The sequence below is a fragment of the Wyeomyia smithii genome, chromosome 2 (genome assembly GCF_029784165.1).
Source record: "Wyeomyia smithii strain HCP4-BCI-WySm-NY-G18 chromosome 2, ASM2978416v1, whole genome shotgun sequence".
Classification (NCBI taxonomy): domain Eukaryota; kingdom Metazoa; phylum Arthropoda; class Insecta; order Diptera; family Culicidae; genus Wyeomyia; species Wyeomyia smithii.
In genome coordinates, this window is record NC_073695.1 from 85932038 (window position 1) to 85952897 (window position 20860).

At 36.2% G+C, this 20860-nt stretch overlaps 3 protein-coding genes across 3 annotated transcripts; 1 reads left to right on the forward strand and 2 right to left on the reverse strand.

Annotated features, from left to right (window-relative positions):
• Positions 1–1255: 1255 nt before the first annotated feature.
• On the reverse strand, positions 1256–7285 carry LOC129721865 (uncharacterized). Its single transcript, XM_055674932.1, has 7 exons — positions 6656–7285; positions 4233–4531; positions 3838–4169; positions 3477–3599; positions 3283–3407; positions 2884–3204; positions 1256–2722 (listed from the first exon to the last, which is right to left on the reverse strand). Exons 1-7 carry the CDS (start codon positions 6783–6785, stop codon positions 2607–2609), a joined length of 1446 nt encoding a protein of 481 aa, XP_055530907.1. The 5' UTR covers positions 6786–7285; the 3' UTR covers positions 1256–2606.
• A 2738-nt stretch (positions 7286–10023) lies between these two features.
• LOC129721864 (WASH complex subunit 5) lies at positions 10024–15417 on the forward strand. Its single transcript, XM_055674931.1, has 7 exons — positions 10024–10907; positions 11352–11548; positions 11606–11900; positions 11956–12445; positions 12508–14128; positions 14195–15019; positions 15081–15417. Exons 2-7 carry the CDS (start codon positions 11424–11426, stop codon positions 15232–15234), a joined length of 3510 nt encoding a protein of 1169 aa, XP_055530906.1. The 5' UTR covers positions 10024–10907; positions 11352–11423; the 3' UTR covers positions 15235–15417.
• A 459-nt stretch (positions 15418–15876) lies between these two features.
• LOC129721866 (peroxiredoxin-6) lies at positions 15877–16769 on the reverse strand. Its single transcript, XM_055674934.1, has one exon. It carries the CDS (start codon positions 16618–16620, stop codon positions 15967–15969), a length of 654 nt encoding a protein of 217 aa, XP_055530909.1. The 5' UTR covers positions 16621–16769; the 3' UTR covers positions 15877–15966.
• Positions 16770–20860: the final 4091 nt, after the last annotated feature.

A 20860-nucleotide genomic window follows, 5' to 3' on the forward strand; every position in this document is an offset into this window, starting at 1 on the left:
GCGACTTCCGGCCCTCGGACACCAGTTTGAATTGTAAAATGGCAACTTCTGGGAAACAGCCGAAAATAACCGAATACTACTACATATTTCCGTAATCGAAATGATGTATAGAAGCCAAGCATTGACCCTGGACACCATTTTAAAATCGAAGATGACCACTTTCAGTTTCTGGAAAACAACGAAAATAACTGAAATGCATTCAATAAATTTCCGGAATAGAGGTGATGTACAAAAGCCAAAAATCGAGGATGTCATTCCGATAAAACCAATCATTTCAAACGAAATAAACAAATCGCAAGGAATCAATGAATTTGAAATGATTAAAATTATTAAATTAAACACTAAAATAGGCGGGACGAAGTTTGCCGGGTCAGCTAGTTAAACATAAAAATGTGAGCTAATGTCAAAAAACTGGGTATTAAAACCATAACTAATAATTTAAAAACTTAAAGTAAACGCGCAAGTAACACTTGACTAAAGTTACAACCTACACTAGGTCACATCAGAAGTTTTTGTATTTTTTTTATTATTTGTAGCACCGTAAAACAACTGTGCGATAGAAACCAAAAATTTTAGTTTTCGTAAAAAATATATAACTCAGCCAAATATCAACCGATTTCCACAAAACTGCTTTCATTTGATTCGTTATTAGATATACTTTTAAAATTCTAGTGTATTTGTAATATTTTTCTTACAAAAAAAGACGGCAAATTTTAAATTAAACTGAAAAAATGCGTGAAAAAGTCTAAAAAATTAGATTCGAATTCAAATTACTCATCATGTTTTATTGATATTAGTACAAACTTGGATATATTTTGAAATATTGTCTCTTTTCTAAAACTTCTAAAATATTGAAAATCGGTTGATAAGCAACTGAGTAATAAAAATTATACGCGCTGAGGTAAAAAAACGTATTTTGACCATGACTTCAGATTTTGGGGGTGTTCGGAAAATTTCTAGTACAAGCGTGTTACACTCAACAAAACTTACAACCTACACTAGGTCACATCAGGAGTTCTAAATCGCTGTAGCACAGTGTTATTCATCAGCTGTGAAAATCAAAATAAAAACCAGGACAAACAAATAAAACGACAGGAACAATTTCATTTCAAATAATCAAAAAATATCAAGAATCTTTTTGGGGAAATCGCTTCAAAACCCGTAGTGTACAATCCACCTAAAAGTTGTCGAAAGAGACTTTACTTGATTTCTGTGGGTCATGTGATGTGAGAGTTGAGCGAAAAAGCTTGTGCCATTTCAATAGTTTCCATATTTTTTATTTAAAGTGTTTTTGATTATTTCTATATAATAGAGTTTTTTACATTTATTTATAAAACGTACTTAATTATGAGAGTTTCTTTTCCAACTGAACCAAAATTCTTCCTTAACTTTTGACTGAGTTTATCAAATGACGATAAATAAGTAAGTAAAGTCGAAAGTGAAAAAAAAGTATCGCAAATGTAGAAAACGCAGAAAGGACCCCTCAAAACTGTATTGACCTGATGTGAAGCAATAAGATACATTTACATGACTGAATGATGGCGATCTTAGGTCTTACGTTTTGCACAGTACGCACCCGTTTCCAGGGGTTCATAGTGAATTGGTTTAACAACTAAAAACAAACCAAATCCTAGCGCGATATGATTATCGATTCTTTATGTCAAACTGTTTGCCCTAGTAATATGCACTATTTAATATACGAATACATGAATGAAAACAAAACACCAGGTCCGCGAACACTAAAGTAAAATGAGACGCCACTAAAATAGCTAATGGAAGAGACTTAGCAGTGTGAGCTTCCTTCCGCGGATTTGAAAATCATATTGCTAACACAACCGCTAACCTTGAATTTCGACATTACTAAAAGTTGTTAATTTGTTCTTAAGCAGGGAAAATACACACGCAATAATCCGTATGAATAAAAGAGTTTGCCCGACTTTTCCCAAGTAAACTTTACGCAAGCGCTTCTAATCATACGGTCTAATATTTTCGGAAGCAATTACATCCGAAGCAGTGCCTTTTAAAAATAATTTTAGTCTTATCAAAGATGTCGCTTGCATTATTCTTGGTTATTGCAAATGATAGAACAGAATTGAGTTACGGAACTGTTATTTGTTTAAAAATTTGCAAAACTGAATAAAATTACTCATTTGCCTTCTGTGTGCTCTCTGCTGTCTTACAAACTAGTAGTAATAATTTTAATCATTAATAGTAATTTCTTCACATCATGTATGATCTTTTTCACATTTTTCGCAAGTGCTACGGTTCAAAGTAAGTTTATGTATTTACAGGATTCACCTTTTGAATTTTATGTTAGGATGTGGGTTGTTCCATGGTTTTCTCGACATACGCAATTTTCTTCGTATTATCACCTATCTTAAATCTGCTCTTATATAGTGTAATAAAATTCTCTGCAATGTTTTGCTTCGTTTTCTATAGCAGTTTATAGAAAAAATAACGAATTTTTCACTAATCTTCTTCTAAAACGACGTCGCGTTGTGGGTGTTTTGTTGCTCTACCGTTGCGAACGGGTTTTACGGGGTAGTGAGAGGGAGTAGAATGGCGCCCTTTTGTGACAAGAGATTGGTCCAATGCTTGCCATCCTCCTAATTGCCAAGTACGTGCACGTCGTCCTGTTCTTTTTCCCGCTGGCGCACGGCAACAGCCGTTTCCACCAGCAGGTAAAGACATTTGAACTGATCTTTGTCGTCGCGAATTACACCTGCAAAAACAACAACAGTTAGGTTCCTGCTGAATATGGAGCATTTGCCAATTAAGTTATTTCAATTTAGGTGCAACTGCAACCGAATATTTCTCTATTAATGCAATGATTTCAAATTCACACGTAAAAACCAAAGGTCAAAAATCAGTGCGAAGACTTACCTTTGACTTTGACGGCTGTCGTGGTGTGTTGCGAGTTGTTATGAGTGTTATTATTGCTGCTGCTATTATTGTTATTGTTGATGTTCGAGTTAGCTGGTGTTAATACGGCCGTCACCGTCGTCGTCGGAGTTGATGTTTTGGCGTTTGTTTCCAGCGCAGGTGTGGTGGTAGTGAACAACTTTTTTACTGTCGTCCCTTTTCCTATCTGAATAGGTGTCGTGATTATTGTAGTACCACTTGGCTTCACGGTTGCTATTGCTGGACTTGATGTGGAATTGGCCGAGCTGGTCACTATTTGAACTCGGGAGAGACCAAAGGGAACTGCAACATGTGAAGGGTTATTTTTATGATAGGTATTATAAATTGTATCAATCTGGTAATTTTAGTACCAACACTTACCATTTGCGTTGACTGTACTCTGCGTCTGTGACAATTGTAATTGATGGGTGGCGACATTGGTGTGAGCAGTTGTGAAATATTCATTCACAGGACTATCAGAAGCGATTACTTCTTCCTCTGTTATTCTAGATTAGAAAAAAAAAAATAATAGGTTTATTATTTAAGTAAAAGTATTATTTTTCATTAGAACTTACTCTTCAGGAATTTCATCGTCTTTGTCGTTCGCGTATCGGATAATGCCATCCCATTCAGTTTGCTCAGTTTGAAGCTCCTCTTCTTCCTCAGGGTATTCGTACTCGATATTGCTCTCATCGGACCTGCAAGATTATGTACGGATATGCACGCATAAGTAAAACGTTTGGAGAAATACTAAATTATAACCTCCTAGGTTTCTTGATAAGGGCTTGAATTTTCTTGCTCTTGCGATATTTTCGAATTTTCTTGGTACCGGTTTGAAAAACTGGTTGTTGTGCTCGATAGCAATGAATATTATAGGAATGACTTGGGTACTTTGGTTAGTAAATCGGGTGAAACATTTTAGTATTCAAAACTTACCGGTATATAATATGGTCCTCGAAATCTACATCCTCTTCTACCTTGACCAGTCCACTTGGTGTCTGTACGTACTGTTGGCCTATGCTGGAAGTGATTATGTTAGGTACACCCTCCTCGATGACTTCCTCTTCTTCGATAATTTCCTCGGTGGCTCCAACGATAACCTCAGACGCGAGACTCATTGCCATTGGATTGGGAACTTGCATATTGGTCAGTTGATTGTTTAACTTTTTACCCCGTCGCGAAATAGTGTAATGCAAAGGATCGTGACCTTCACGCCTTATCATTTCCGGCAAAATTCGGCGCCTCGCGTTGATAAACCAGTTACAAACCTATGTGAATTGAAAAATTATAATCTCCTATACTAATCGAATCTACAAAATATAAAATCTTACCTGAAGTACTGTTAGATTTGCTTCCTGCGAGAGAGTCACCTTTTCCGCATCGCTGGGATAAGCGTTATATCGATGTTCGTACAACCAACGTTTCAATATCTTTACCGAATGTTTGGGTAAATTTCCCCGCCGTTTGCGGATAGCAGAGAGATCGTTGGGACTAATACCTTCCATTCCTTCCATTTTAATTGAATCAACCTCGAGTTCGGTACTAAAGTTGTGCTCTCCCATAGCATGCTCTTGGTCCGAACCTTCCGTATCGTCTGCGCTCGAGGCCGGTTGGAAGTTGAGCTCTTGAGCTGCGATAGAGAAAGGCAACATAAAACCACATTGCTATACAATTTAAAAGTTAATACATAAACGAATCTATGTTAATCTCTTTTTTGTCCAAAAACTTTTTGTCGTTACCAACTGTGACTTGACATCAAAACAAAAGTATGCTGCAACATTTTTAGTCGAACAAAAATAATTCAACAAACGAACTGTCAATGAGAAATATAAAAGCTTCAGCCGAACACCGAAAGTTTTTCTTTGTCGGAAATTTGACAGCACTAATCAACTTTCGGAGATCTGCGTATGTAGTTGTAAATAAATATTGATAGTAAATGTCAGCGGAAAGCAGACGAAGAAAAACATAGGATCGAAAGGCTGCGCACGGTCACGTAGAACCGCACACACGCGAATACATGTCAAGCTTCATATGTATAAGTTTATGTGAAATTCGATGCAGAGTAGAAAAGTCAGTGAGCTAATTTTGATATTCAGTGTTTCCAGCAACACTAGAATACGGAAAATTGAAGAAAATAAAATTACAGGGCAATGAATTTACTCTTCATAAAACGTTGAAATTAATTATATTTGTCAAATAACTAGATTCATTTTGAAATCTTAATAGTTAATAACTATGTGCATGAGCGCTTCAAACTAGTTTAAACATACATCATAGTAAAAAATAATTATTTATCAAACATGATATTTACGTCGAAATTGATTAACTTCTTAAAAGGGAGTGATAACTATATTGCCACCAACAAAATATGTTTTTTGCTGCACTAAGAATATTGTTTTAACATTTTGCTTAACTAAAAACTTCAAAGAGCAAGACTCTAGGGTTTTCTAGAACTGCTAGAAGGGTCAATATTATTTTTGGAATTGATTTTTACGTAAACATACCGCGATTTTAAAACGTCCTTAGAAAATGTTGTTTCAATTTGGTGAAAATGAAAAAAAAGGTAAGTTTTCCAATAAAATTCTATCAATGACCTAGCATGTTGAATGAGGCAAATCTGTGTTAAAATGCATGATGTATTAAACAAAATATTCAAATTGCTTCTCAAAAAATGTATTCGAAGTTCCACTTTGTGTAACTTTTTGTTTCCATTTGTTTTATGCAATAAAACGAGCTCACAATGTAGCGTCAAAAATATTGTCACTGTCGTTTTTGGGGCTAACAGCCACTATATTTTAATTGATTCAACAGTTTATTTTTGAATAGAGTTATATATATGTTTTTTCTAATGGAAGGAATACGATTTACTGAAGTTCCTTGTGCAGTTTCCACTACCTTGTGAAGTGTTAAAGGAAATCTAAAGCAGCACAACTAATTTCCTATAACGCAAATTTTTATTCAAAATAAAAAATATTGTTGTGGAAAAACTTCAGAATTAAAAAAAATTCAGTTGATAAAATCTTGAATCAAAATAACGAATGAATCTTTCCAATTCTGCTAAACAAACATAAAAAGTTAAACACAATAATCTATGCTATGATTCAATAATGTATGGCATTTTTTATGTTTCTCCTATTAAATACATTTTGGCAACACTGTAATTTTTCAGCTTGCAAGCTGAAGCTTGAAATGACAGCTTGTTGCCGAGCTCTGAATTGTAATTTGCGAAATCCATTTTATATAACTAATTACGTTCAAATAGATCAAAAATTTCTATAAACAATAAAAAAATGTATTTGCTGCTACACTTTTATTTAGAAACTTAGTCGTTTGGCAGTAAGATGCAGAGATTTTCGCTGTACCGAGCAGAGAAAAATATTCGACATTTATACAGCGTCGCCATGTTGAAAAATCGTAATGTCACAATATATTGTCGCAGTGAAAAACTGCTTTCGAAGTTTCTACATCATGTACATAAACAATGTTTTCAAACGTTTCACGTACTATTTCACTATGAATTACAAAAAAAAATTAACTCAGCATTAATCATATATGGTAGCACTAGAGACAATAATCGACGATTATCCGAGAATCAGCTATCTTGACATTTGACAGACAAGAATGATATAGAAAAGCGTAAATCCCGATTTGAATTATCTGACAAATTATGCAATAGATGTTGATATATTGTTGTTTACGAACAAAGCGCGAGTAACGCGAAACTTAAAAATATAGTTCCGGCAAGTGTACATACCTTCATTTTCCTGTTGCAGCAGCTTTGCCTGATAATTGGCTTCTCGAGCCAAGTCGCGGATGTCGGTCCGTTTGACAGCTTGCGTTGTTTCTATCGGAACCGAAGTAATTTCGTATTCTTCATGTTGCATTTCATCTGGAGACAGGATGACCTCCTCGGTCTCCACGATTTCCTCTATTTCCTCAATTTTGATGCCTTTTGCAGTTATCGTGGTGAAGAAAAAAAATACACTACCAGTTTGACGAGGTTCGTTCCACCTTTAGCCTGGCACCGAAGATGTAACCGAGGCTTGCTGCGTTTGTCTTCTGCACTGTACACGCACAAGTTTTCACCACTTCGAACAAAGTTACTCCTGCAGAGAGCAATTTTTGCAGCGCCCACAACAGCAAACCTTCACAATGATTCCTGCCGAAAATATCAAACTTGTATTCCTTCTGATATGAGCAATCGTTGAAAATGTTATTACACCAACTGCACTAGTTTTAAACTAAAATAGAGCACTTTGAAAAAATTATTTCTTTTGCTTGCAATGGCAGAGGAGCTGTCAAAAATGTGACGAACTAGACCAGAGGCGAACAACAAAATAGCATCCACACAGTGCAGCATAAACTGTCAGAATGACAGGACGAATAGCAGCGTCCGCGGTAAAACTCGACGGCCGTCGAGTCGAAGCGTTTGGAAACAAAATGGCGACCCGCTGTGGGAAAAGAGAGCTTTTTCGAAATTCGGCTTTCAAAGTAGTGGTGTAGTGAAAGCTAAAAGTTTAGTTCGATCGTATGTTGCTCTGTGTTTACAATACATAATACACGTTAAAAGTTAAATGCACTTTCAAAAACTATATATCACTAAGTTCAAAATATGTTTCATAGAAATTTCGTGAATTTTTATATACAGTCAGGTTTTTTACGCGGTGGATATAGACCACATAAAAAACGCAGTAATTATAAGATACGCAAAAAAAACCGAGTGAGGTAAACCACCAAGAAAGGCGCTTTACGACCAGGTTTCAAAATTGCCCTCTTTGACAGAGTGTTTTTTCGACTAAGTCTTTTACTTAATAAATACTTAGGGGCCATCCACATAACACGTGGACAGTTTTTTAACGATCAAAACAGCCCCCCCCCCGCCCCCGTGGACAACTACCCGTTTAAATTTTAAAATTTTTGTATGGACCGTGGACATCACACAGACCCCCCCCCCCCTCCCCCAAAGCTGTCCACGTGGTATGTGGATGGCCCCTTAGACGTTTCTGAGTCCCAACCCCCGTTAATTCGAAAATCCGGGTTAAAAATTTCGAATTCGCGCGGTTCCGCGTAAAAAAACAGAGCGGTAATTAAAACATCCGCGTAAAAATAAACAGCGTTAACACTGGCGTACCAGACCCCTGCAGAGCCGAAAAAATGAAAATTCTTAAGGCCTGAACATAATGGATACGTTGCGGCTGCGTTTGCGGCAATTTGACAGTTAGCCCATACATTTTCTGTCAAATTAACGTCAACGCAACGCAAACGTATCCATTGTGTGAAAAAAGGTGAAAGAATTTTCATGTTTTCGGCTCCGGAGGGGTCGGGTACGCAAGTGTTAAGAGTAAACCACACTCGGGTTTTTTTTTTTTTTCAAAGAATAAATTGCTTTAGTTTTACAACTGCGGTTCAAAAGTAGATCGTCGTTCAGCGGGAAATTTCAATTTCATAATTAAATGGAAGCCGATTATCATTTTCAATATTTTCATACATGTTATCGCACGCACAGGAAAACAAAAATATGATTCCTAACGGGGCTTAAAAAGTATGAAAATAAAATAATCTCGAACATCCAGCTTTTAGGCAGAACAGTCGAACAAAAAAGAAAACCTTTCGAATGAGCAGAGAAACGCCTTTAAAGTTAGAAAAACGACTAAAAAATAATCTTAAAGGTTTCAATTATTGTGACAATTTGTGACATATGGGGGAGGGAGGGTTAGCTTGAGTGTGACATCACATTTCAACTAGAAAAAATAAATAAAAAAGTCACATACCTAACCACAGAGATCAACTCAGAACTATTTATAATATTTGCATCATTCATTTATAGTTCTACGATCCCTTTTTTTTGCTTAAGATTTGCTTTAGATAAAATAAATGACAATTTTTTCTCGCCAAAAAAGCATAATGTTCTTTAATACTGTTTTACACTGCATGTACATTTATGAATGACAGCGCAATTTTATTAATTATTAGTGTCTCTCAATCCAATCAATACAAAAATTGTGACAAAACGTAAATAAAAATGCTTGGTTATTGTAACATGTGGAGAAGATTTGGATTGCAAATTGACTGCAGAAGAGGAACTAAATATTGATGGTTTTTCAAAAATCAGCAATGATGCTGCAGTTAATGTTAAGGCTTTCTATGTCATCGATATGCGACTCCGTCAGCAGCATCCTTGGACTAAGAACTAAACGCCTTTTCTAGTTATCTTCTATAATCTTCTTTTTCTTTCAGTTTCAGTTTTTTTCAGTAAAATCGTTCTTTTAAAAAAAAAAAATACATTTCTAACAAATTTCTCGATTTTCAATCAATTATCACCAAAGAAGGGGGAGGGGGATATATAAACGTGACGTAATTAAGGGGGGGGGTCAAGGAAGTTGTGACAACTTGTGACAAGGGGGAGGGGGGGGGAGTTAATTTTTTTTCCAAATTTTGCGTGACATCATTAATGGATCGTCCCTAATAGTTGATCCATATATGGACGAGACTAAAGACCAAACTAATTCTAAATTGAGCTTAGTTATAAACCTAAAAAAAATTAAAATTTAGTTTATCAAAAGTTATTTTAATCTAGCATTAAAAAAACTCGGAAACGAAAGAAAACAGTGTAAAAAGAAAAACATCTTAGAGGCTAAATTTGTCACAAATGCTGTAGAATTTTTATGGAAGGCCAATATATTTTTTGTCAGATTTCCGATTTTTTGTAAAAGTTTCGTGTCCACGTGGATATTATCATCACGATAGAGGGAGGTATCGTGGACAAGCATGGACATTTGCGTACCCTCAGCCCCCCTCTAAGGTGTCCACGTGGAATGTGCACGGCTCCAAGCTTGTTTCTCCCTAAGGACATCAAGTTGACATAGGCTCGAAGAAATTAAACATGGGTTTACTTGCTGACCTGAATGAAATCTTAGCTCTGCAATTTTTAGCAATTATAAAAGGAAAATATTTTTATGATTTTGCTAGTTTAGTATCCGAGTGTACAATGCTCATAACAAATTCAAACTGAGAACAACTAGACTGTGGAACTTTTAATAGTAGACTCTGTATATGTATGATGTTATCTAGATGCATGCTATATGATTATACCAACATACAAAATGTGTTGAATATTTGCTGCTGTCGCTTCTTGTATAAAACCGTCTTCTATCTCGTTTTAGATTTATGTAGTAGCATTCATATAGTTTTTGTGGCACAATTTACAGAGCTGTGATAAGCGGGATACTAATACTGATAACAGTGTTTAGTGATTTAGTAAAATGTCAATATTAATGCACGTCCCAAATTTTCTGATGAGAAAATGTTTCCTGTCGGATATCATAGTTTCTAACACGTACAGAATTGGTGACTGGAACTAATAATTGTATATTGGAAAACATATCCTATCAAATCATTTTCGAACTGCTACTGTTGGAATTGGATGCTGAAATGTTGTTTAAACATACCAAGCATCATCACTGAGCACCATGACAATCTTGAAAACAAACCGGAATGGAAAAAATACACATTAGCATGTATATGCGCTCGTACATGTTTTTTTGCTGTCACTTTTGTGAAGCTTTCCGTGCTTTCACTTCATTGTTATTTGCTATTAATTCATTTGAATTTGGTCGTTTGTTTCTGCAGTATAATAATCCCAACCTACTGAAACAAAAGCATTAGCATTTTTGAGTAAACTTGCTTCTGACCAACAAATCTAGAGTATGTTCAAATAACATAAAATGGCGAGTGCCTAGGCGAGAGCAGGCTCGCTGTGAAAATGCTAATAAACTGTGCAATGGGCAGTTTCTGAAATTACAGCTTTTCAAACTATTTACCTATTACAGTTATCAAACAATCACTCAACTAATCTTCCAAAACAACACGAAAACTAGACACTTAACTTTTCCCGCACCTTTTTTTCCGAAACAAATTTGCGAATGTTTATTTATGGACGCTGCATCTGACTTATGAAATGTCAAAAGATACTCAATTCTTGTCCCGCTTTCGAAACGGTTAGATGTGTAAGTGTAGTGAGTATAGATGGGATTTCAGGTGATTTCCGCTTGAACTACCACCCCTTTTTATGCTGCACATTGCACACATAAACATTGTTTTCATACGCTTATTTGGAAAAAAACTACCAAATTTGAACCACTTATTGGAAGTAATAATGCAATACTTTTTTTTTGTTTAAAACAAAAATTTCAAGCAAATTTGGTTGTAATTTCGATAAAATGTAAGCTTAAAATTCAATTTCTTCATTTTAACAACATACAACCCACACAACCAAACTTAGCGGCATTTTTGAGTGTGTGTAAGTCCAGCATAAAATGTCAAAACTAAAGCTTTCAAGGAAACAAATGCAAAATGCAACGTTGCCGTTATTTGTTCACGAAAAGCTCAATGATATTTTTCGAACAAATGCTCAAAAGATTGTTTACATTTTTTATGTGTACACTTATCAGCGGCATATCATGAATCACTGATTTACTTTATCGGAAGCTAGTGTCGACAGCGATGAAGTTCTGAAAGCAATTATGGCAGCGGAATTTCTGGCGGAGAATAATTTCTGCGGGCAGGCTATACTGCAGATCGTAGCCGAGGGTAATACAATTATTTGTGAGCTGTTGCGACTGAAGGAATTTATACCGGAAGTGTTTTGGTAAGAGATTTGCTGTTGAAAATTCATGTAAGACTATTGTAAAATGTTAAATTTCAGCTTGAAGACCAAAGATGAACAGCAGCGCTACGGAGAGCTGATTATGGATTTCAGCTATTTTCAAATTGCTGACGCACGAGAAGCTAAAATTGAGGTAGATGACAAGCTACAATATCTGGACGAAGAAATACGGGATAATTATCTTTTTATTTTGAACCGATTTTACATTGTCTTTGAAAGCATTCATAAATATGTGAAGGATTTGAACACTTTCATAGACGAACTTAGCTCGGGTATGTTTATCCAGCAATCGATGGAAAAAGTTTTCCAAGATGGTGAAGGTAAACAATTACTGGTAAGTGAATTTATTTTTGAAACGAACACGGTAACTTTATACATTGTAATTCCAGTGCGAGGCCCTCTATTTGTACGGTGTGATGCTATTAGTTGTAGATCTGCAGATTCCTGGCGTAGTCCGCGAACGATTGCTTGTTTCCTACCACAGATACAGTACACTGAAGACTGATGGCGATAGTAATATTGACGAAGTTTGTAAATTACTTCGCTCTACGGGTTTCAATGAGGGAACCACCAAACAGAAGATGGTTTTGAACTATCCAGAAGACTATTTCAGCAGGATACCGATAAATCCAACCTACGTAGAAATGGTTATAGGAAGACTCCGCTCGGATGATGTCTACAATCAGATAACGGTTTATCCATTGCCAGAGCACCGTTCGACCGCTTTGGCTAACCAAGCGGGAATGCTGTATGTTTGTTTGTTTTTTGCTACCAACACGTTGCATAATCAGGCGGCAAGAATGCGAGAAATTGTGGATAAATTTTTCTCCGACAACTGGATAGTGTCTTTTTATATGGGCATAACAGTAAATTTGCTAAGTGCGTTCTGGATTTTGAAATATTTTTGAAATCGTTAAACAAGCCTCTCGTATTTTTTGTAGATGCTTGGGACTGCTTCAAGGCCGCCAAATCTGCTATGTTTAACACATTTGATGCAAACAATCTGAGAGAGATTTGTGCCAAACAAAAGCGCTCGATGGACACGTTACTCGGAAGAACAAAAAGCATATTGAAAGAGGGCACTCTGACGGAGCAGAAATTACTGGATAACATTCCGAAGGTCACTGCTTTGATTCGTGAATGCAACATTACGGTACGCTGGGTGATGTTGCATACGGGGCTGCCCATCATCGAAAATGGCAGTCCAGCATCGCTGAAAAAGTGTCAACAGGTGAAGACACTAATTGAGAGCGAAATCAACTTTGAAGGGATTGAATTTTTCGAACTTCTTTTGAATACGGCACAATTGGAGGTACGGATTAGGGAAATTTTGAAAACAATACTGGATGAACGCGTTCAGAGATGGGACAATTTCAAACAAGAAGCATGCGAGCGTATACAGGATCTAGCGGACGCGTATTCCGGTGCGAAACCGATTGGAAAGATGAAAAAGAATGACAGTTTGAGCAAATGGTTCTTAAACATTCAAAAAGAAATCACCGGTCTCAGTAATGAAGAAGCACGCCTTAGCGTATCAGGGCGAACAATCATTCAACTGATTCAAGCTTTAGAAGAAGTCCAAGATTTTCACGACCTCAATAAAAACATGCAAGTGAAACAAAATATGCTTGAAACTCGTCAATATCTGCATCAAATGTTTCACACTATCAGCATCAAAGAAGATGATCTGATCAATCTCCAGCTGATTGGTGATTTTAGTTACGCATGGAGGCTTATTGATAGCTACGCACCAATGATGCAGGAAAACATAAAAAAGCAGCCCGGTTTGGTGATAAAATTAAGATCAACTTTTCTCAAATTGGCTTCTGCTTTGGAAATTCCTTTGCTGCGGCTGAACCAGGCGGAGAGTGAAGATCTGATGGATGTTTCGAAGTACTACAGCAATGAATTGGCGAACTTTGTTCGAAAAGTAGTTCAAATAATTCCTGAGACTATGTTCTCGATTCTTGCTCAAATCGTCGATCTGCAAACCAACGTTATCAAGCAAATTCCTATGCGGCTGGAAAAGGAAAAAATGAAGGAATATGCCCAGCTGGATGAAAGATTCCAAATTGCAAAACTAACCTATTCGGTATCCACCTTCACCGAAGGAATACTGGCAATGAAGACTACATTGGTTGGAGTTGTCGAGCTGGATCCCAAACAGCTGCTCGAAGATGGAATACGGAAGGAGTTCGTGAAGAATGTGTCGGATGCATTTCACAACACACTGATTTTCAACCCAAAAGCCAAAGAATCCGAACTAGAGTCCAAATTGGCAACTCTCCATAAAATAACGGACGGTTATAAGAGATCCTTCGAATATATTCAGGATTATTTGAACATCCATTGTCTACGCGTGTGGAATGAGGAAATGCAACGAATTATGAATTACAATCTGCAGCGTGAGTGTAATCCGTTTATGAAAAATAAAATTCAGGAATGGAATTCGGAATATCAGAGTAGTACCATACCGATTCCAAACTACGAACCAGTTGATATGGCTTCTGTCACGTTTGTAGGCCGTTTAGCGCGAGAAATTTTAAGAATCACTGACCCGAGGTGAGTTGAAATTGCTCGCTTTTTGTTCTAAATAATTTAATCTGATCTCTTATTTTATCCCCATAGAACAACCACCTACATCGACATATGTACCACCTGGTATGACCAGAAGACCCACAAAAGTATATTAACTAACAAGTTTGCTAGCCGTGTAAACGAAACCTTTGGACCTCCGGGACTGGTCGGTCTAAATAGGCTGTACTCTTTTCTGGTAACAAGTGAATTGGAAAACTTTCTAATGACCATTCGACGTAAACTGCAACAGGAAGCGGCCTGGTATGATGCGCTAAGCAATGTCGAAGCCGAGCTCCAAAAAGTCGATTTTGTGGAAAACCCTGCGAAAACCTACATAAGTCTGACTACCAACTTCACTCGTATTTGGCCTCAGTTGCAAGATTGGATTCTCAGAATTGGCCAGAAGCAAATAATTCGAAAACATATTGCTTCTGAGTTGAACTGTAGCTGCAAATTGAAGTCCACTAAGCTAGAATCGTCCTTGCGAGCGTTGAACGACGCTATCCTTATGGACGTTAAACGCCACACTCTGGATGAGAACAAACCGCTACCCAGTGCCGACATGATGTTTGAACTGAACCAATACATGGAATATGCAGGCTTGTACAATCCATTTCGAAAAAAGTATATCAGCACGGAGAGTCCGCCGTATTTATCGCTTTTGGTGTTTCTGTTTGTAATAGTGCATTTGCCCCGTTTTCAGTACATGAAAAATGTTGATAGCCTCATAGCTAAAAAGAAAAATGACGCCATCGATGGTTTTCCTATGGTGATGGGCCTGTTGACAATTTTTCGCCAATTCCAGAACGGTGAAACGGATCTTTTTATTCAGTATACCTGTCAATACGTTGCATCACTAGTAGATTTCAATTTGAAGTGAGTAGAAATTGCCTGACATTACGCAAGCGCCGGGGTAATTGCTTCACAATTTTTACAGGGCTAAACAGGAAATTTGCCAGGAGGCAGTGACAGCGTTGCGTTTTCTGGAAACATTTACTCGTGTTACCGAGATCCCACGTAGTTACTTGGAACAGTACATTCCCGAGGCAGTTTTGAACCAGTATGACTTTTTATCCGGAGGAAAATCTTGACAAGATTGGTGGTGTATTGGTCACTAACCTTTTTCGTAGACAAGCATATTATTTTCTACACAAATTAGGCTGCTCTTGTGATTGAAGAATATGTACAGCAAAATTCAATTTTGTAAGTATGTACAATGTTATTGCAACAACGTCACGAAGACATTCAAATAAAACTGTGGTTTTCTAATATTATTTCTAAGAATCCCCTATCTTAGTTCATAAGACAAAATCAGATCAGAGATAAACTTGGCATAGAATGAATATCGTTAGGTAGATTATTCGGTCTATCATCGACAGGGAGGTAAATTATGTCCTAGAGCGTCAATTTCTTGCATATTGCAGAGCATCTTCCTGCAAAAGATTAGTTCTCTATTATTTTTCTTTTATTTCCCATTCTAAGACGGCTGAAAATAATACCATAGCTATTATTGTTTTTGCCTTTCTTCTAGTTTTTTTTTCAATAAACCGTTATGCAATTCCTTTGAAGTCAGTATTCAAGAAAGTTTCTTTTTCCCGCGTAAATCCAACTGTGTATTTTGCATAGGTGTTTTTCAGTTCAAATCAATTAATGTTAATTGCTTTAAAAGTGAAGCATATGTGTGAATGAAACCAAACGGCATATCCGGAGAGGCAAATAACTCAACTACATAATTATTGTAAGTACATCTTTATTGAAAAAGCTTATAGCCTTGTGATAAAAAGATTCGAATTTGCCAAGTCATGATTATTGACAACCAACCGTTAGACGGTCGTTTTACGTAGATACTGTTTACCCGAAGGTAATTCCACATTAGTCACAGTCGGAAACAGCGAAACCAGCTCTTCCTCCTTTACACTGGGCTGAACCATGCATTCCTGACCTTGAATCCAATCTGCCGGCGTTGCTACCTTCTTCTTATCAGTTAACTGCATCGAATCAATCACCCTTAAAATTTCGACGAAGTTACGCCCGGTTGTAGCCGGGTAGAGTAGCGAGAGTCGTAATTTTTTATTATGATCGACAACAAAGACGGCACGGCACGTTAGCGGTAAACCGGCGGCTCCTATTTCGTCCTTGTCCAGCATATTTAATTTGACCGCTAGTTCGCGCTTCTCGTCATCGATGATAGGATAGTCAAAACTATCCAGCTTGCCGTATGCTTTAATGTCGGTAATCCACTGTTTGTGCGTTTCGACCGAATCACAGGAAAGGGCAATTGGTTTAACGTTGCGTTTTGCGAACTCCGGAACTAGTCTTGCTACGGCAGATAGCTCCGTGGTGCAAACCGGAGTGAAATCGGCAGGATGTGAAAATATAATTGCCCAGGAGCTGCCAACCCACTGATAGAAATCTATCTTTCCTATTGTAGTATCTGCGTTAAAGTTCGGAAATTGGTCTCCAAGGTTAAGGGCCATTTTGTCACAGCGTTTGTTGAAATAACTAATAAACTTTGAGAACGATAGAACAAGTTACACTGTAACCGCTTCACTTCACTTGTTTCATACAGCTTTGATTCGAAGCATTTTTTTTTTGCTTTTTTCAGTACATGCACTCCGCATGGTTACAGAGTTGCCAAATGACTATAAATCTAACACAGTGGGCGTTAAACAGCCGATTGTGCATTTATTAAAGAACTAGTTGAACATTCCCGGCGATGCTCGGGATCAAAGGTTTCAAAGATAGATTTTTTTTTATATTTCATTGCTGCATTAGCTCAACTCACTTAATAAATATAATTTACATCTTATACTTCCATCATCACTTTAAGAAGGGTGTCGAACGTCTTCGTCAGTGGTTTTCTTTGGACCTTTTTTGCATAAGATTGCGCCAGTAAAACTACCGAAGAAAACCACTGACGAAGACGTTCGATACCCTACCTTAATATTCTGAGAACGCAGAGAACGGAAATACCCATATTGGATTGTTTTTTGTGATTTTGGGCTGATTTACAGAAACTGGAAGTCACCATTTTGGATTTCAAAATGACGTATGGAGTTCCACTTTCGAAAGTATTGAAATTGTTGGCCAAATATCACTTTAGAAGTCATAAATTTGCAGGTTTCATGTAGTTTTGTGAATAATATATCAAATTTAGTAATCAGATACTTGTTATTTTTCTTCAAATGTCTTTTCTGAACGTTAACAAACATTTTAATGAAAAAAAATGTGTCATCGCTGTAAAATGACGTATGGAGGTCCACTTTCAGAAGTATTGAAATTGTTGGCCATATATCACTTAAGGTTATTTTCCTGAAACCGGAAGTCGCCATTTTTTAATCCACAAAACTTTGTAGAAAATAAGAAAATAAAAGATTTTTAATGCTTAAGCTGCCTCTTAATCGATATTCAAACAAATGAATCGTAACCTTTCCTGCAGCTAGATGTGAGTTCTAGTTTGGATTAACGCAAAAAAAGTAAAACAGTAAGATTAAAAGCTGAATGACCTTCTGGTTAAAAGCTCTCTAATAAAAATCAAATTCAAATTCAAAAGTACAAAAGTAAATCGAATGCCGTAAAATGTAACTATTCACAAAACTACGAAAACATCAGAAATGTAAAATGTTCATGCTCGAGATATGGGTTATTCTGCAAAAAAAATTGTAGATGAAAGAACAACGAACATTTTATTGCAAAAAAAAAACAAATCATTGAATTTTGATTCAGAGGCGAATTGCGCATAAAAAGTCAAAGTTTCGCATGTAATCGTATAAAAACGTATTAATTAAAAAAAAATATTTTTCGGTGATTTTCTGTATTCTGTATGCTGTATATGGTCCTCGTGGCTCTGTGGTTAGCGAAGTCGATTGGTTCCCACACGGTTGTGATATCGGGTTCGATCCCCGATCAGGTCGAGAATCTTTTCGAACTGCAATTTCTCTCGACTCAGCTCTGGGGCACGGTGTATCGTTGTTCTTATCCTACAACATGCAAAATGTGCTAAAACAATATCGATAACGACAACTAATCTGGTTGATCGAGAGCGCTATTAGAAGGCTGCAATATTGTTGTGCTGTATACAGAAAATCATCTTCAAACTTACATTTTATATTTTAACATAAACAAACATTTTAATTAAAAAAGAATCACATGTCATCGCTTTAAATTTTGATTTAGAGGCAAATCCAGCATAAAAAGTCACAATTTTGCACGTGTCACGCAGTTTTGTGAATAATATCTCAAGTTTTAGTAATCATATACATTTTATTTTTCCTCAAATGTTTTTCCTGAACGTTAACAAACATTTTAGTGTAAAAAATCATATGTCAACGCTTTGAATTTTGGTTTAGAGGAAAATTTAGCACAGAAAGTCATAATTTTGCGTGTTTTACGTAGTTTCGTGAATAATATCTCAAGTTTTAGTAATTAGATACCTATTATTTTTTCTCAAATATCTTTCTCAACGAACATCTCAACGAAACATCAACGAACATTTTAATGAAAAAAGAATCACATGTCATCGCTTTGAATTTTGATTTGGAGACGAATTAAGTATAAAAAGTCATAATTTTGCATGTTTTACGTAGTTTTGTGAATAATATCTCAAGTTTTAGTAATCAGATACTAATTATTTTTCCTCGAATGTCTTCCCTGAACATTAACAAACATTTTAGTGAAAAAAGAATCATATGTCATCGCTTTGAATTTTGATTTAGAGGCAAATTTAGCACAGAAAGTCATAATTTTGCATGTTTTACGTAGTTTTGTGAATATCTCAAGTTTTAGTAATTAGATAACTATTTTTTTATAACTAATGTCTTTCCTGAACATCAGCGAACGTTTTCATGTTAAAAAACCTACATGTCACCGCTTATTATTTTTGATTTAGAACGATTCAAAATGATGATGATTACTGTACACCACAGAGACTGAGGGAATAATATCAATAAGATCAAGCGTTACGGAATTCCATTTTTATATAGTAGATTGGATTCAAAGTTTATGAAACCGCTAGTATCAATCAAAACATTTATATTCACTTAAATTTCGGTACTTTCGGTAATTTTATCACACAACTAAAGAATTAAAGATGTAGTGTATGATTTTTTTCGTTATCTTTTTACCAAAGTGATAACACTAATCAACAGAAGAGAAAACATATGCGGCCCTAATTCTCAAACTGACTGTTTGACCATCTCTATGAAGTTTGATGCCCCTAGTGTTTGCACAACTGCGTCAAAAGTCCTCACCAAATCTACACCCACTTTCCCCGAAAGTGAACCAAGAGCTTTCTTTTATTGTCGAATCAGTGGAGACGCCAAATTAACCTTTTTGCAGCGTTCCACAGTGCGTTGAATGTATGGGAACGAGGGACAAAAATCGAAACAGTCATTCTAGTATTTGTTTTCAATTGGTGTGTCACAAAAATTTTTTACTATCGATGAAAGCTACTATTTGCATAATTGGCGAATATCAAACACGTAATCGCAAAAATGTCTCAAACGCCATTTTTGTACAGAAGCATGAAATGATAATTTTTCAAGAATATTATCCATTTCGAGATAGAAGGCTTGAAAAGCATATTCAAATAATTTCTGAGCGATGAAAAAGTGACCTAAACGCCATCATAATTAGCATTCATTATTATTTTCATGTATTTTCCTTTTTAAATAATGTTTATATAAGGTTTTCTGCTGCAAATCATTAATCCAGGAATCTTTTATGTGTTTTACACATGAATAACGTATTATACATAAAAATAAGGGACTCTTGGGTCTAGAGGTATCATTCGAAAACGCGAATTCCGGTTGAAAGAGCAAACTTGAGCAATGGCAATCACTTCCAAAGTTTGAAAGATATTCCAAATAAGAGCAAAAAATGAAATTCAAAGAGGTACTTTGGGGTACTTTTTTTGACGATCGATTTTAAATTGAAAGTGTCTTTTTTCTTCAAGCATAAAGAAGCATGACCAACATGCCTTTAAATTCCAAATGCGCTACGTTATGTCTCAATAGTAACATTTAGAATGTAGTAGTTACATTCCTCTATCGTTGCCATTTAGGTTTTAACTTGAAAAGATATAGAGTATATTAAAAAATTATTTCGAAAACTAAGGTATCTTTTTGCCTTTCTCCTAGAAAGGTATAGCAATCACTGGAAAAACCGAAGGTATAAAAGTGGTCCCAATGGCCGAATGTCATATACCACTCGACTGCTTTCGACGAACTGAGCATTTTCTGTATGTATGTATGTATGTATGTGTGTGTGTATGTGCAACTTTTTTTTCTCACTCACTTTTCTCAGAGATGGCTGGACCGATTTTCATAAAATTAAATGCAAATGAAAGGTCTAGTTGCGCCATAGGTTGCTATTGAATTTCATTGTAATCGGATTTTTAGTTTAGAGGTTATGTATCAAAATGTAAAAATTACGAAACATCAATATCTAAGAAACCGCACAACCGATTTCAATAAAATTGATTTCAAATGATTGGGCTGTCCCCAGAACCCTTAACTTTTGAATTTCGTTATGATTGAACATATGGTTTAAAAGTTATGTAAAGAAAAGTTATCCTGAGGTTGTTTAAACTCACTCATTTTTCTCAGTGATGGCTGAACCGATTTTCACAAAATTAGTGTCAAATGAAAGGTCTAGTTGCCCCATAGGTTGCTATTGAATTTCACTGCAATCGGATTGTAACTTTGTCCGTTGTTCATA